The 16,324-nt window shown below is 56.6% G+C and overlaps 2 protein-coding genes across 2 annotated transcripts; one reads left to right on the top strand and one right to left on the bottom strand.

The window, feature by feature from the left end:
• Positions 1–303: 303 nt before the first annotated feature.
• Positions 304–10,836, bottom strand: LOC133055127 (galactoside 2-alpha-L-fucosyltransferase SEC1). Its single transcript, XM_061140580.1, has 4 exons — positions 10,685–10,836; positions 9,272–9,301; positions 9,015–9,160; positions 304–1,325 (listed from the first exon to the last, which is right to left on the bottom strand). The coding sequence occupies exons 1-4, from the start codon at positions 10,834–10,836 to the stop codon at positions 304–306; spliced, it is 1,350 nt and encodes a 449-aa protein (XP_060996563.1).
• A 568-nt stretch (positions 10,837–11,404) lies between these two features.
• On the top strand, positions 11,405–16,324 carry NTN5 (netrin 5). The gene is made up of 6 exons (XM_061136164.1): positions 11,405–12,044; positions 13,328–13,516; positions 13,775–13,924; positions 14,343–14,396; positions 14,600–14,680; positions 15,960–16,324. Exons 1-6 carry the CDS (start codon positions 11,405–11,407, stop codon positions 16,322–16,324), a joined length of 1,479 nt encoding a protein of 492 aa, XP_060992147.1.

The raw sequence follows: 16,324 nt of genomic DNA, 5'->3' as shown, positions 1-16,324 counted from the left end.
TCCTGGAGCTATAAAGAAGGAGAGGGCAAAAATACGTGTCCACTGCAAGGCAGTCCAAAGGTCCAGGCCTGCCAATCACAAACCTGTGAGTGGCCAACCCTCACACCTGTTTCCAAGGAACTACATGAACTCCTGTTCTCAGAAGGAGCCTGCGTTAGGTTCGTTTCTCAGGTAGAACACTAAGGCACAGAGAGATTAAGTCACTTGTCCATGGTCACCCAGTTGGGAAGCTGAACAGCCTGGATTTAGACTCGGGCATCTAAGCCTGTTGGGCCCAATGGGGCGGCAGAGACCCGAGCGGGGCTAGGGGTGGCTCCCTCTGGCCTGCCCCAGGTTGGCTGCAATGCCCACCCACTCGGGCAGGAAGGCCGCCTGGGGCTTAAAGACCATGTGGAATCGGGAGCCGGGCAGGGTGAAGTTGGCCAGGTAGACGGTGTTCCCCCCGGTAAGGTAGGCGGCCCAGATGCCAAAGGTGCCCACGGTGATGACGGTATGGTTACACTGCATGAGGAGCGCAAAGTCCCTGGCCGGTGAGCCCTGCCGGCCGTTGCCTGCAAACACCACGTCCTGGTGGGAGCTGTTGATGTTCCTCCGGCACCAGGCCATGTCGTCGCTGGTGATCACGAAGAGCGGGCTGCGGTGGCGAGCGCGGAACCAGTCCAGGGCCTGCTGCAGGTAGCCCCGGTCGGCCACCACGCCCTTCCACACGTTGGGCATAACGTGGACGTAGTCCCCTCGGCGCACGTGGACCCCCACGTAGGTGCTCGGCCGGCTGCCATTCACCCGCAGATCCCGCAGGAAGTTCTGGGCCTCCTCACGCACGTGGGCGTGCAGGGTGAACTCCTGGAGGATCTCGGCGCGGAGGTGGTGGTAGAAGGTCCAGGAGCAGGGGTAGCCGGTGAGGCGCACGTACTCCCCGGGGATGTGGCGGTACTGCTCCTCCATCCAGTCCCTCAGATAATAGTTCTCCCAGGGGATGCTCCTGGCCGTGGCGTCGTGCAGGACCGGGAGGGTGATTCGGAAGATGGGGGCCAGCGTGCTGTGCATCTGGGGCGGGATGAAGGCGGCGCGCCCGTTCATCTTGGCCAGGGCGTACAGGGTGGCGTACTCCCCCATCTGGTTCCCCAGGCGGCCTATGGCATTGATGGTGAACACGCCCCCATGCAGGTGTCTGGGGAACAAGACCACGCGACCTGCATAGGCCCAAGGGGTGGGCACCAGGGCCAGGCGCCGGTGGCAATGGAAAACAGTGGACACCACAAAGATGACAAAGAGGAAGGAGAGGGTGGACGAGGAAGGGCAGGTGGCCCAGAATCTCATGGCGGCTGCGGGGAGAGAGATGACTTAATTCAGGAGGGGTGGCCGGGCTGGCATGAGTTCCTTTGTCACCCCCCAAACCAGTAGCTCATGCACTCATTCAGCCCATCTGGGAGTGTCCAATGGCCTCCTCCACGGAAGTTTCAGAGCACAGACCCTGAACCCCTCTGACCTGGGTTTAAATCTCAGCTCCAGCCTTTATAAAGCTGTGTGACTTTAGTCACGTTACTCCCCCTCTCTGAATCCCAGTTTCCTTGCCTGTTAAAAGGGGCAACTGGGAGTTTCCTGGCAGCTCAGTGGTTAAGACTCTGCCTTTCAAAGCAGGGGATGTGAGTTTGATCCCTGGTCAGGGAATTAAGACCCACGAGCTAATGTGATGCGATAAAACAAAAAAAAGAGTGGAGGGGATGACGAAGTGGAACCATTTGAAAGTGCCAACATCCGGCCGTATATTTTCCTACACAGTCCTTTCCTGTGGTTCAACTCAACAGAACTACCTCAGCTATAAGGCTTTTAGGACAGTGCTTAGCACACAGCAGGCACTCTGTAAGCCTTGGAAAATAAAGACTTCTGGAGTATTTACTATATGTAAACCTGAGCGCTCACAACCTATTAAGGCTGCATAGCACAGAGGTTGAGAGCACAGACTCTGAGGCCAGACAGCCCAGGTTCACGTGCACACTCAGCCTCCTTCTGGTGGGCAGCCTGGAGCCTGTTCTCTAACTCTTGGAGCTCAGTCTTCTCCATAAAACGGGGGTAACCAAGCGCCCGCATGAAGGATGTTTCTGGAAGGCCCCCTGCATGGTAAGCGCTCCCTGCTTGTCAGTGGACATGGTGCATTCAAGCCATCTACAGAGGCCTTGACGCCCTTTCCCCTGACTCTGGGCAGGGCCTGTGATGGCCTTGGCCAATCAAATATGGCGGAAGTGACGTTGCGCCATTTCTCTCTTTTTTTTGACTGTGCCATACAGCTTGTGGGATCTTAGTTCCCTGACCAGGGATCAAACCTGTGCCCCCTGCAGCGGAAGTTTGGAGTCCTAACCTCTGGACCACGGGGGAAGACCCATAAAGAATGGATTTTTTGCGGGGGGAGGGTGCCATTTCTGGACCAGGACTTAAGGGTCTGCTGATTCCCAACTCCTGCTTCTGTAACATTCTCTCTGCCCGGCCACCTTGGTTTAGCTTTTGTATTAGGTCTCTGATGAGCCCTTCTTTTTTGTAGGTAAGCACTTTACTGAGATAATATTCCAATACCATACAATTCTCCCATATAAAGTGCAGAATAGCTTTTAGTATATTAGCAGAGTTGGGCAACCATCACAATTACTTTTAGAAAAATTTTATCACCCCCAAGCCAAACCCTGCACCCTTTAGCCATCCCCACCCCCAATCTTCCCCTCCTCTCCGCCTCCTGCCAGCTAATCTACTTTCTGTCTCAGTGGATTACCTACTCTGCACATTGCATGTAAATGAATCACACGTTAAGGGCCCCTTTGTGACTGGCTTCCTTCACTCTGTGTCATATTTCCCAGGCTCATTCATGTGGCAGCATGTCACTAATTTCTGATGTTCCCCTCCATGGTTCTGTCTCCTTTTACTTATCAGTTTATCAGTTCCAAGACATCTGGGTTGTTTTCCTTTTGGGTTATCAGGAATAACACTGCTATGAACATGCATGACCAAACACGTGGACCTCAGTTTTCACTTCCCTCGGGGATTTACCTGAGAGTAGAATTTCTGGGTCATGTGGTAACTAACTCCGTGTTTAACAGTTTGAGGAACTGCAGACTGGTTTCTGAGCAGCTGCCTTATTTTCCATTCCCACCAGCCGCGCATGAGGGCTCTGATTTCTCCACATCCTTGCCAACACTCGCCACGGTCTGTCTTTTTACCACGGTGGGGGTGCCATGCCAGCTCAGTGAAGCCGACACTTTTGAACTCACCCAGGTCCCTAGCAGTTCCATGGCTCTGACTGGGCCCCACGGACCTCAGCGTCCCCATCCGTGTAACGGGGTGGATGGTCCCTCCTTCAGGGGTCGCTTCTTTTCAGGCGTCTCTCCCCTCGCTCTCCCTGGGCTCCAAGAAGCGGTCTGCTCACAGAGCGTCTTCAGTGCGTCCTGACCCTTTCTGTCCCCTTCCCTTCTCTGCTCCCCTGACCAGCCATGTGTGGTTTCCCTGTGGCCAGGAGACCCCCAAGGCTCCTCCAGGAGCCCTGGATTGCGAGGCCCTCACCCTCCCTCAACTGGCTTCCATTGAACCCCCTCCAGGCTCCCCGTCTGTCCCTCCACCAGTCCCCATAAATGTCAGGGATCTGTGGGCCTCGCCTCCACTCTCCCCTCCTCCTCCTCCTATATTCCAGGGTCCCGCACTTTATTAATTTGACCCCTTTGGGAAATATGAACGCTCTCAGGCCCTCCTCAAAGGTCTCCCATTCAGCGTGGGTTCCCAGTGAGGTCAGCTGACTCTTACCACACGAAGACTAAGTACACGTCATGCTCCCTCCCCAGGGTGTACAGGAAATGCCCTGCTCGCTGCTTTGATTTCTAAAAAGCCAATTAAATCTGCCCCTGAGCCCCTCTGCTCTCGGGCTGGTGGTAAGTGTGAAGTGAAGTGAAAGTCACTCAGTCGTGTCTGACTTTTTGTGACCCCATGAACTATACAGTCCTTGGAATTCTCAAGGCCAGAATACTGGAGTGGGTAGCCTATCCCTTTCTCCAGGAGATCTTCCCAATCCAGGAATCGAACCGGGGTCTCCTGCATTGCAGGCGGATTCTTTACCAGCTGAGCTATACTCTGTCCCAATCCGTGCCACAATCTGCCCATCTCAGGCCCTGCCTGGAGTCTTATATGAGGGGGCGGGGTGGGGGGAGTGGGGGAAGGACTTGAGCCTCTGGTCAGCTCACCCAGCTCAGTCACAGCCCCAAGCAGCTCCCAAACCAGCAGGCAAGCTGAGCAGGGATTGGAGCCAGGACTACTAGGGAGGAGAAACCAGTTCAGGACAGAGGGAGCCCCCACTCAGGGTCACCTCCACCATGTGGGACCCATGCAGCTGCCTAGGGCCCCTGCTCTGCTCCAGCCATCTAGAAATTCTCCATGAACAAGGGCAAAGCAGCCAGTTTTCATTTTGCCCTGGGCTCTGCCAATCAGGTACTCAGATGGTAAAGAATCTGCCTGCGATGCAGGAGACTCAGGTTCAGTCCCTGGGTCGAGAAGATCCCCTGGAGAACGGAATGGCAACCGACTCCAGTATTCTTGCCTGGAGAATCCCATGGACAGAGGAACCTGGTGGGCTAAAATCGATGGGGTCACAAAGAGTCAGACAGGACTGAGTGACTAACACTGCTAATCAGGTAGGAAGCCAGTCTGGCTGCTACATCTTTGAGTCTCAAGGGCTCCCTCTCCTGGTTGCTCATCAGCCTACACAGCTGAAAAGCCACAGGAAACAGTGAATCAAAGCTGATGAAGCCCGGGGTTGGTTTCGTGGCTTACATTCCGTTCCACAATTCCTTATCGATCACTTTTATGAAGATTGGAAGTGAACCCCAACCTGAGTTAAACTCATCTGGGGACAAAATTTTAACCAATGTGAGGCTTATTCACAGACTTATTTTGGAGTGAATGCCCAATTGTTCTGCTTGTAGAAACAATAACATTTGATATGGTGAAGTTGAATGGTTCTATGAAGACCTACAAGACCTTCTAGAACTAACACCCCAAAAAGATGTCCTTTTCATTATAGGGGACTGGAATGCAAAAGTAGGAAGTCAGGAAACACCTGGAGTAACAGGCAAATTTGGCCTTGGAGAACAGAAAGAAGCAGGGCAAAGGCTAACAGAGTACTGCCAAGAGAATGCACTGGTCATAGCAAACACCCTCTTCCAACAAACAACACAAGAGAAGACTCTACATGTGGACATCACCAGATGGCCAATACCAAAATCAGACTGATTATATTCTTTGCAGCCAAAGATGGAGACGCTCTATACAGTCAGCAAAAACAAGACTGGGAGCTGACTGTGGCTCAGATCATGAACTCCTTATTGCCAAATTCAGACTGAAACTGAGGAAAGTGGGGAAAACCGCTAGACCACTCAGGTATGACCTAAATCAAATCCCTAATGATTATACAGTGGAAGTGAGAAATAGATTTAAGGGACTAGATCTGATACACAGAGAGCCTGATGAACTGTGGACAGAGGTTCGTGACATTGTACAGGAGACAGGGATCAAGACCAGCCCCAAGGAAAAGAAACGCAGAAAGGCAAAACGGCTGTCTGAGGAGCCTTACAAACAGCTGGGCAAAGAAGGGAAGCCAAAGGCAAAGGAGAGAAGGAAAGGTATATCCATCTGAATGCAGAGCTCCAAAGAACAGCAAGGAGAGACAGGAAAGCCTTCCTCAGTGATCAGTACAAAGAAATAGAGGAAAACAATAGAATAGGAAAGACTAGAGATCTCTTCAAGAAAATTAGAGATACCAAGGGAACATTTCAGGCTAAGATGGGCTCAGTAAAGGACAGAAATGGTACGGACCTAACAGAAGCAGAAGATATTAAGAAGAGGTGGCAAGAACACACAGAACTATACAAAAAAGATCTTCACGACCCAGATAAGCATGATGGTGTGATCACTCACCTAGAGCCAGACATCCTGGAATGTGAAGTCAAGTGGGCCTAAGGAAGCATCACTACAAAGCTAGTGGAGGTGACGGAATTCCAGTTGAGCTATTTCAAATCCTAAAAGATGATGCTGTGAAAGTGCTGCACTCAATATGCCAGCAATTTTGAAAACTCAGCAGTGGCCACAGGACTGGAAAAGGTCAGTTTTCATTCCACTCCCAAAGAAAGGCAAAGCCAAAGAATGCTCAAACTACCATACAACGGCACTCATCCCACACGCTAGTTAAAGTAATGCTCAAAATTCTCCAAGCCAGGCTTCAACAAAACGTGAACTGTGAAATTCCAGAGTTCAAGCTGGCTTTAGAAAAGGCAGAGGAACCAGAGATCAAATTGCCAACATCCGCTGAATCATCGAAAAAGCAAGAGAGTTCCAGAAAAACATCTATTTCTGCTTTATTGACTATGCCAAAACCTTTGACTGTGTGGATCACAATAAACTGTGGAAAATTCTGAAAGAGATGGGAATACCAGACCACCTGACCTGCCTCTTGAGAAACCTGTATGCAGGTCAGAAAGCAACAGTTAGAACTGGACATGGAACAACAGATTGGTTCCAAATAGGAAAAGGAGTTTATTTACAAGGCTGTTTATTGTCACCCTGATTATTTAATTTATATGCACAGTACATCACAAGACATGCTGGGCTGGATGAAGCACAAGCTGGAATCAAGATTGCTGGGAGAAATATCAATAACCTCAGATATGCAGATGACACCACCCTTATAGCAGAAAGCGAATAAGAACTAGAGAGCCTCTTGATGAAAGTGAAAGAGAAAAGTGAAAAAGTTGGCTTAAAACTCAACATTCAGAAAACTAAGATCATGGCATCTGGTCCCATCACTTCATGGCAAATAGATGGGGAAAGTGTCAGACTTTATTTTTGGGGGCTCCAAAATCACTGCAGATGGTGACTGCAGCCATAAAATTAAAAGACGCTTACTCCTTGGAAGAAAAGTTATGACCAACCTAGACAGCATATTAAAAAGCAGAGACATTACTTTGTCAACCAAGGTCCATCTACTCAAGGCTATGGTTTTTCTAATCGTCATGTATGGATGTGAGAGTTGGACTATAAAGAATAAAGCTGAGTGCCAAGGAACTGATGCTTTTGAACTGTGGTGTTGAAGACGACTCTTGAGAGTCCGTTGAACTGCTAGGAAATCTAACCAGTCCATCCTAAAGGAGATCAGTCCTGGGTGTTCATTGGAAGGACTTGATGTTGAAGCTGAAACTCCAATACTTTGGTCACCAGATGTGAAGAACTGACTCATTGGAAAAGACCCTGATGCTGGGAAAGATTGAGGGCAGGAGGAGAAGGGGACAACAGAGGATGAGATGGTTGGATGGCATCACCAACTCAATGGACATGAGTTTGGGTGGATTCCGGGAGTTGGTGATGGACAGGGAGGCCTGGTGTGCTGTGGTTCATGGGGTGTCAGACACGACTGAGGTACTGAACTGAACTGATGGGATGCTGCCCAGACCCCACTGAGGGGTGTATAATATATAACCTGCACACCCCATGGTGGTGTCAAAACAGTTTCTGCAGCATGTCTGGTCCACACAGTTTCACATATTAGACTGTAGGCTTATCTTCACTCATTTGGTCCTCATGATTTCCCATGAGGAAGGTACATTTTTATGCCGATTTAACAGAAAAGGAAAGTACCACACAGAGAGGTTAAGAAATTTGCTTTCGGTCACACAGCTAGGAAAGAGGTGAAGCCTGGATTTGAAACCAGTGTGGTTCAGGAATCTGGGATCCTGATTACTGTCTTGAGTTCTTCTACTCTGCCCTGAGAAAGGGACACTCAGATGCACACTCTCAGTGCAGTTGTTGCTGAGTTGCTAAGTCGTGTCTGACTCTCTGTGACTGCATGGACTGTAGCCCACCAGGCTCCTCTGTCCATGGGATTTCCCAGGCAAGAATACTGGAGTGGGTTGCCATTTCCTTCTCCAGGGGATCTTCCCAACCCAGGGATGGAACCTGCGTCTCCTGCATTGGCAGGTGGATTTTTCATTGGCTCCTTTAGAGATGATCATCACCTCAGGAAGCTCAGGTTATTAAAAACAAAAGTGAGAAAGCAAGTTTTCCTCCAGGAAACATTAGCTTAAGAAACTTCCAATTTCTGCAGGAGTTAGCCTGTCCCTCACACCGCCCGCCCCGGATCCCACATGTCCCCCCCTGATCTGAGGGTGTCTCTTTTTCTGGCAGCTAACCCCTCCTCACGGCTTACATTCAAATCCTATGTCCCCATCCTGCCTCCGCCGCCGTGCGGGTCACCCAGAACCAGAAGCGCAGCTGCCTCGCCTGCGCCCTCCCGCCGGAACAGTGGGTCCCCAAGCCCCACGGGCCCGCCCGGGGCCAGTCAGTGCCCTCAGGGCCACGGTAGCAAATGTGTGCCCCATCGTCCCGAGGCCCCGGCCTTTCTCAGTGGGAAGTGATGAAAAATGTTGTCTTTCTAGTCAAAACCATTCGGGTATGTAATAGAGTTGAGGGCAACATTTCTGTGAAAATTTCACCCCTCAAGTCTTGAGGCCTCATAGTGAACTGGTCATGGGGAAGGCCGCTTTGAGCTCTGAACCCCTGCGGGGTCCCCGATTTCTCCCTCCAGCTGCTAGAACCACCGAGGTCCCAGGCATTGATTTCTCCTCCACCCCCACCCCACCAACTCAGAAAGCGGCCCAAGTCTTTGGGTTTCCAGGTGGCTGGTGTGACCCTTCAAAGGGCACTGACTTCTAGGGCTTGAAAGCGCCTGACCTTCATGCTCAGTTAACCCACAGCTGGCAGAAGGTTCCAGAGGGCAGGAGGGGCTGGCGTGGGGTCCCACCTCGATGTGAGCGGCCCTGACACCACCCCCCACCCCCAGCAGGTCTGCCCCTTCCTGATCGCAGCCACCACCACGTGGCGGGGCTGAGCCCCAGCCTGCCCGCCCTTAGGAGCCGTGGGGCAGGGGCTGGGTGTGAGTGGAGCGCGGACCCCAGATCCGGGAAGGCCATCTGGCCGCTGTCCCCTCCTACCTGTCTTGAGCTTCCTGGGCCAGCCTGCTCGGGGATGTCCAGCTGCGGGCCGCTGCGGGGCGATGGCGCTCATGTCCCACACCTTCCCGGGTGGCGTGGCTGCCAGGGGTCCCTGCGGGGAGAGCGTGGCTGCTTTGGCGAGGGGACTGGGGCGGGGTGGGGGGGCGGGGGTGGTGTTGGATTCTTAGGCTCTGCTCTGAACTCCCGCCCAGAACCCCCACTAGCCCGGGGCCTGAGAACAGCCACTCCGCACTCACTCCCCGGAGCCCACGCTGGCCGCCAAGCTCCTGCGGGAGAGGAGGACATGTGAGCAGCTAGCTGCAGAGGACAGCCTCTTCCAGGGCACAGGTTTGGACAACGGCGGGGTGAAGGGTCGGGTGGGTGCCAAAGAAACCAGGGAAGAGGAGCCTGGGTCCCAGAGGGACCCCCACACTGCCCAGGCGAGGGGCCTGATTCTGGATCTGGTGGGAACACAGCTAGTCTCTGCTCCTTAAATGTGGTTGGTCAGGGTGGGCTACAGTTCCCACAAGGGGCAGGGGCCAGGGGCCGGACATCTGGGCTCCCCAGTGGCAGGGGCTGGCTTCTCAATCCCCTAGGAACACTGGGGGACTCAACCCATTTGCCTGGCGTACTAAGGCCAGAAAGTGGTGGTGTCCCGTGAACCACCAGGAGAGAGGAGAGGAAAAAGAGAGAGGAGAGGAGAGAGAGAGAGGAGAGGTGGGAGATGGGGTGAGAGCCTTAACAAGGCAGGTGCCAGGGGACCAGGGCAAATGCCCGGCGCCAGAGCTCAAAATGGCGCCAGACTCCTCCTTGGGAGGGGTGGAGACCATGGCAGTCATCTGGGGCGGGGGAGGCGGTCTGCGCGCAGGGCGTCTGTACTGGGGACCCTGCGGGCAGTGAAATCAGGCTGGGGGGGATGTGAGCCCATCGCACCCACTGGTGCCTCACAGACTCCCAGCAGGGGCCCACGCCCAGGTCCAGACTGACCCAGGGGCCTGGACAGTGGGGCCCAGAAGGGGTTCAAGGCCCCCAGACCTGAGGGAGCTCCCCACTGGGGGCTGCCAGCCCTGGACGGGGAGAGGGGAGCACTCCAGCACCAAGTCCTTCCTCAGTTGTGCCCTCCCAGGCCTGGACTTCCGGCACCGCGGACGCCCTGGCCTCTAGCCCTGCCCTGTCCGGCCTCTCTGCTCCCTTGGCACTGGCCACCCCCAACATCTGTTCCCTCTTCTGCTCTGGGGACTTTACAGCCGGCGGGAATGTGGCGGCTCTGACTCGTGGACCCTGAGGCCTAGGATGGCAGTGGGAGCCGGGTGGGCCAAGATTATCAGGAAGTCCTCAGAAATGCAGCACACGGGGCCCTCCCAAAGGCTTGACCTTCTCAGCCCCACAGGCATTCCACACCAGCCTCTGAGCCCAAGCTTCCAGCCCCCAGGCATCCCCACCGGGGTCCTTAGCACAGTCCTCTGGGTTCTGCGTCTGGGTGAGAAAGGGTTAAGGGTGGGTGGAGGCTGGGGGTGGGTGGCAGGGAGGCCTGGTTATTTGGTGATAATCCCCCTCCGTGCCCTGGGTGTGGAGAACGAGGTTAGGGCCCCATGTGGGAAAGGGGCCTCCCCTCTGATCCCTGATCCCCGAGGACCTGCCTCCTGCTTCTGATCCCCCCGGCCCAGCACCCCTGCTTTCCCCCCAGGTCAGGCCTGCTGCACTGCCGGCTCTCCTCCGGCTCTGCAGGTGTCTCGAAGGTCCCGTGCCCGTCTGTCTGTCTGTCCCAGCCCCGGGGACCCACTTCCCAACACCCTGTGGACTCCGGTTTCCCGACCGCCATCATTCTGGGCCTCGTGGTCTCCCCTTGCGTCCTCCTCGCCCCTCCTGGTTCCTCTCCCTGCCTGGCCCCTGCCCTACGCTTGCCTCGCCCCCTCTCCCTCCATCTGTCTGTCTGTGCTGTCTGCGCCCCTATCTGTCCCTGTCTCTGTTGCTTTGTCACTGAGTCTTCATCTGTCCGTAACTCCGCCTGCACCGCCTTGCTCCCCCCTTCTCCTCCTGGTCCTTGCTCAAGGTTTCCCCATCTGTCCCCCTCCCCGCCCTCTCCCCAGGGTCCCCTGCCCCTCTGACTGATAGCGCCGGGGTGTTAAGCTACGGATTAGTTCAGGCAAAATTCTCGATTTTGCTTGCGTTCTTTCCCCTTTGGCTTATGTAAACAGTAATTCTCCCCAGATGGAACTATTTTCCTCGCTCAGAAGCAGCCGGGAGAGGTCTGGGGCAGGGCCAGGGGTGGAATGCCGGGGTTCCTCAGGGAGCCTGGAGAGCGGGGTGGAGGCTGACCTCGGCGGGGCAGCCCGAGGCCCCAGCCCGGCCACTCCTCTCCTCTGCAGGTACTTGCCTCTGCTGGAACCATGCCCGTGACCTTTGCCCTCTGGCTCCTCCTGAGCCAGGCCAGCGCGGACCCGGACCCATGTTACCACCCTGGGGGCCGCCCCCGCTTCTGCCTCCCACCCGTGACCCAGCTGGCTGGCATGGCTGCCTCCTGTCCCCAGGCCTGTGGCCCCTCCCCCCCAGGCGTGGACCTCGGCCCGCGGGCCCCCTGCAATGGCAGTCTGACCCTGGGCCTGGGGGGCCCTTTCCTCCTGTCGTCCGTCAGCCTGCGCTTCTGCACCCCAGGACCCCCAGCCCTGATCCTGTCTGCTGCCTGGGCCACCGGAGGGCCCTGGAGGTCACTGTGGCGCAGGCCCGCCTGGCCGGGGGCATTGGGAGGGCCCGAGAGGGTGACCTTCCGGGTCCCAGCGGGCCCTAAGGCCAGCGTGGTGGCCAGTCACCTCCGCCTGGAGCTCGGGGGCCGAGGGGGGCTGGCAGCTGCGGGCGTGAGAGGCCGCTGCCAGTGCCACGGCCATGCTGCCCGCTGCGCTGCCCGCGACGGGCCGCCCCGCTGCCGCTGCCGCCACCACACCACTGGCCCGGGCTGTGAGAGCTGCCAGCCATCCCACCGCGACTGGCCCTGGCGGCCCGCCACGCCCCGGCACCCTCACCCTTGCCTGCGTGAGTCCTGGGCCCGCCCCAACCTGCCCTGACCCAGATCCAGGCCCATGAGGTCAGGAGGCTCTCTCCCGCCCCAGAGCTGCCTGCCCCTTGCTTCTCCCCACACTGTCCTCCGGCAGCACCCCTCTTGGCTCCCCCAACTCTTCCCCACCCCCTCTGCTGCCCACCGGGGGGCTCCAGCCTCTCGGTGACACCTGATAACGGTGATGGTGACGTGGAGGACGCTTTCGGAGCCCCTGCCCAGGGCCTGGCTTGGCACAGGCGCTCGGGTGGTATTTAGTGAGAGGTTGCAGAAAAACAGGGCAGCTGGGTGTTTTTGGACTCATCAAATCAACCATGGTGGGGGAAGCTTCTACTCGTTAGACACATTTTTATCCAGCACCTACTATGAGCCGTTCAGGGATTGCATCAGGCCCATTTTACAGACGAGGAGACTGAGGCTACAGCTGGGAAGTTCTGTGCGCAAGGACACGCAGTCAGCAGGTGGCAGGGCGGGAACGTGAGCTCAGGAGAACAAGCCCAAGGGTCCTGGCTCGGCCCGTGTGTGCTGTCACACTAGATGCTCTAGGGCAGCGGATGGGGCATGGCCTCAGGAGCCTGCCAGGCTGCTTGGGTTCAAAGCCCAGCTCGTCGGCTTCCTGGCTGTGTGACCCCCCAACTAGTGACCAAACCTCTCTGTGCCTCCATTTCCTCACCTGTACAGTGAGGAAAACAACAGTCCTTCCTCCACAGGCTGCAGTGGAAATTCAAAACATGAATATACATAAAGTCCTTAGAATGCAGCCTGATACAGGACCTAGCATGGAGGTCCTGTGTAACTCTTTTTAAACGCTTTCCGGGTAATTCGAATAAGTGGTAAGATTTGAGAGTCACTGCCTTTGAAATCTGACCAATGCTCCCCAGCAAAATGTACATGGTAGGTGGTCCTCCTGCGAGGAAGTAGATACTATAAATGTCATCTTATAGCAAAGGAGTCTGAGCTGCAGAAAGGAGACGTCACTTGCCCACAGAAAGAGTGAGACACTTCCACGCGGCGGTCTGACTCTGTAGCCCACGCCCAGAGTTGCCACTCTTTACACCCCACGTGTTCATCAGTCCCCTCCGGCTCACCCAGCTCCAGTCCAGAGCACCGCCCATTTTAAAGATGAGAATGAAGGGCTTCGGGGGCCCACACTCAACCCGGGGAACCCCAGGCAGTCTCTCTCCTGAGGGCGGTGGGGGGAAAGCTGGGAAAAGGGGGACAGAATGGGGCCTGAGGCGCCCTCACTGCATCCTGTTCCCAGCCTGCTCCTGCAACCAGCACGCGCGACGCTGCAGGTTCAACTCGGAGCTGTTCAGGCTGTCGGGCGGCCGGAGTGGGGGCGTTTGTGAGCGGTGCCGCCACCACACAGCCGGGCGGCACTGCCACTACTGCCAGCCAGGGTTCTGGAGGGACCCCGGCCAGCCCATCAATAGCCGCAAGGCCTGCAGGGGTGAGTGCAGCCTGAAGCCCCACCTAGGGGAAAAGGTGGCAGGCAGGTCTGAGTGAGGAGGGACTGGGGGCCGGATCTATGGGGTCTGAGGGCGGAGGGGGCCGGGGACCAGGAGACCAGGGTCCGTGGGAGGAGGAGCTGGAGCCCGGACTCCTGGGTCTGAGGGCGGAGCGGGCAGGGAATTCCAGCTTCCCCAGTCTTGGGGAGGAAGAGGCTGGGAGCCCGCACCCCACCTCCCCAGCTCCTCTCCTCACGCAGCCTGCCAGTGCCATCCTATTGGGGCGACAGGCGGTACTTGCAACCAGACCAGTGGGCAGTGCTCCTGCAAGTTAGGGGTCACTGGCCTGACCTGCAACCGCTGCGGTCCTGGCTACCAGCAGAGCCGCTCCCCCAGGATGCCCTGCCAGCGTGAGTCCTGAGGGCCGGGGCCCCGAGTCCCCAGTGGGGCGGGGAAGGAGACAGCCAGACCTACAGCGGGCAAGAGGGGTGAGGACCGGGTCCCTGGGAGACGGAAGCTAGAGACTGGAAGCGGGACTCTGTGGCCATGGGGTGGCGGAGCCTGAAGTCCAGTCTCTCAACCTGCAGAGGAACAGGCTAAGAGCCTGGATTCCTGGGTCTAAGAGAGGTCTTAAGACTAGGACTCCTGAGTCCAGAAAGTGGCAAGGGACCAGAACTCCAGGTCCTGGGGGAGAAAGGCAAAGTGTGCTTCCACTCTTGGGCCTTAAGGGAACAGACTTACGTGGTTTGGATGCCTGGTTTCCTTGGGGGCAGCAGGGTGCTGGTGGGAGGTGCTAAGAGGCTCTACCTCTCCTTTGCTCTATCACAGGAATCCCAGAGGCGACAACCACCCTTGCTACAACCCCTCAAGCTTACAGCTTGGGTAAGACAGGCTGGCCTACAAATCCCTGGTAGCAAGAAGGATTGGGGATGGGGTGATTGGGCCACCAGGTGGGGATCCAGGGGTGGTCCACTAAGCGCAGTCCCAAGGGTTCAGGCACCCCAGCTGTCCATCAGGATGGATTGTGGGGGATGGGCAGGGGCAGAATGCTGTAGTCCAGGCCTCAGGAGCCCGACCCTCCCCAGACCCTCAGTGTCAAAACTATTGCAATACCTCGGACACCAGGATACACATGAGCCTTCGGAGGTACTGCCAGCAGGACTACGGTGAGTGCCGGGGAGAACAAAGGCCAGTGGGTGCACAGGGGCTCTGATCTGCCTCCAAGTCACTCTCTCCTCTGGCCTTCAGTTTCCTCATCTTAAATGGGAAGGGGTGTTGAACTCAAAGGGCCTTTCCTGATCTAGAACCTAACGGGACAGGAGACAATGGGCGGAAGGGGGAGTGGGGAGGGATACTCCCTACCTTCCTAGGTCTCCTCTCTCCCCACGTTCGTGGCCTTGCAGAGTTTCACAGTCTCCTTCAGCCTGACATCCCAGAGTTGGGGAGATGGCCTCCTGAGGATGGAAGGAAAAAGGCAAACTGGTTGAATGGAGGGGACCCTTGTGCTGTCTTGTCTGTCTCAGGTCCTCTACCCTCCTTCAGGGCTGTAGCCCCATTCCCACAGACTCCCCCATAGTTTCCTAATCCACCAGTCTACACCAGCCCCCTGAGTCCAGGGCCTATGAGCTCAGCTCTCCTGGACACTTGAGTTCAGCCCAGCCCCAGTTACTGCCCCCAATTGTACAGGATCCCAGACCTCCCCTCCCTGAGGCTCACCATCTGGCCACTAGTATCCTTGAACTCCAAATGTGGAGGCTTCTCCCCCCACCTCCCACGGGGATCTTATAGCCCATAGACGCAGCTTGCCCACCAGAGTGCTGCTCCCAACAGATCTCATCTCACCCTCTTAGAGGGGACACTTCTCTGAATCACCACTAGTAAGACCTTGACCCTGGGCTTTAATCCTAGATGCAGATCCCGCCTAGGGCAATATCTCTGTTTTCCAGGGGCTCCCTGTGCTCCTAATACTTTCTGACTCTCTGGCATTAGAGACCTGCACCGGCCTTTTCTGCCTTGTTCCAGCCCCACCCACTGCAGGGGTCCCGGGAGATCTCTAACCTTTAAGTTATTCCTATACCTGCGCTTTCTAATATGATCTCAAAAGCATCCCTGGTGGTGCTTGCATATTTCCTGGTGGGTACCTGGGTTCCTGGCCCAGCCTGACCGCCACTCCAGAGGGACCCCCCCCCCCCCTTCACAATCACAATCCTGGGACCCAACCTCACACTCCAAACGCCCCGCCCTCCTTGTTTTGACCCGTGTCCTCAGAAAGACCTCACTCCTCACAGCAGAGGGCCTCTCATCCTCAAAGCTTCAAGGTCTCTGTTCTTCCTGATGCGATTCTGGAAGTCCACCCTTGCGTCCCAGGCCCCTCCCCACCAAGACTAACCTCACTGGGCCTTCAAGCTCCCCCCGGTCCAGGCCTGACCTCTCCCCTTCCCGCAGTGCTCCACGCGCAGGTGCTGGCGTCCGAGGCCGCGGACACGGCGTGGCAGCGGCTGGCCGTGCGCGTGCTGGCCGTGTACAAGCAGCGAGCGCGGCCTGTGCGCCGTGGTAGCCAGGCCGCCTGGGTGCCCCGTGCCGATCTGACGTGCGGATGTTTGCGCCTGCGGCCCGCCAACCACTACCTGCTGCTGGGCAGCACGGCTGGCAGCCCAGATCCTACACGCCTCGTCCTCGACCGCCACGGCCTCGCGCTGCCCTGGAGGCAGCGCTGGGCCCGGCCGCTGCGGCGGCTGCAGCAGGAAGAGCACGCTGGGGGGTGCCGCGGCCTGCGGCCTTCGACCCCGAGCCCCGAACCCAGGCTCTAG

This window comes from Dama dama, chromosome 4, assembly GCF_033118175.1.
Source record: "Dama dama isolate Ldn47 chromosome 4, ASM3311817v1, whole genome shotgun sequence".
NCBI lineage: Eukaryota > Metazoa > Chordata > Mammalia > Artiodactyla > Cervidae > Dama > Dama dama.
Note: the sequence above shows the minus strand (reverse complement) of the source record. Positions and strands in the feature narration are given on the sequence as shown.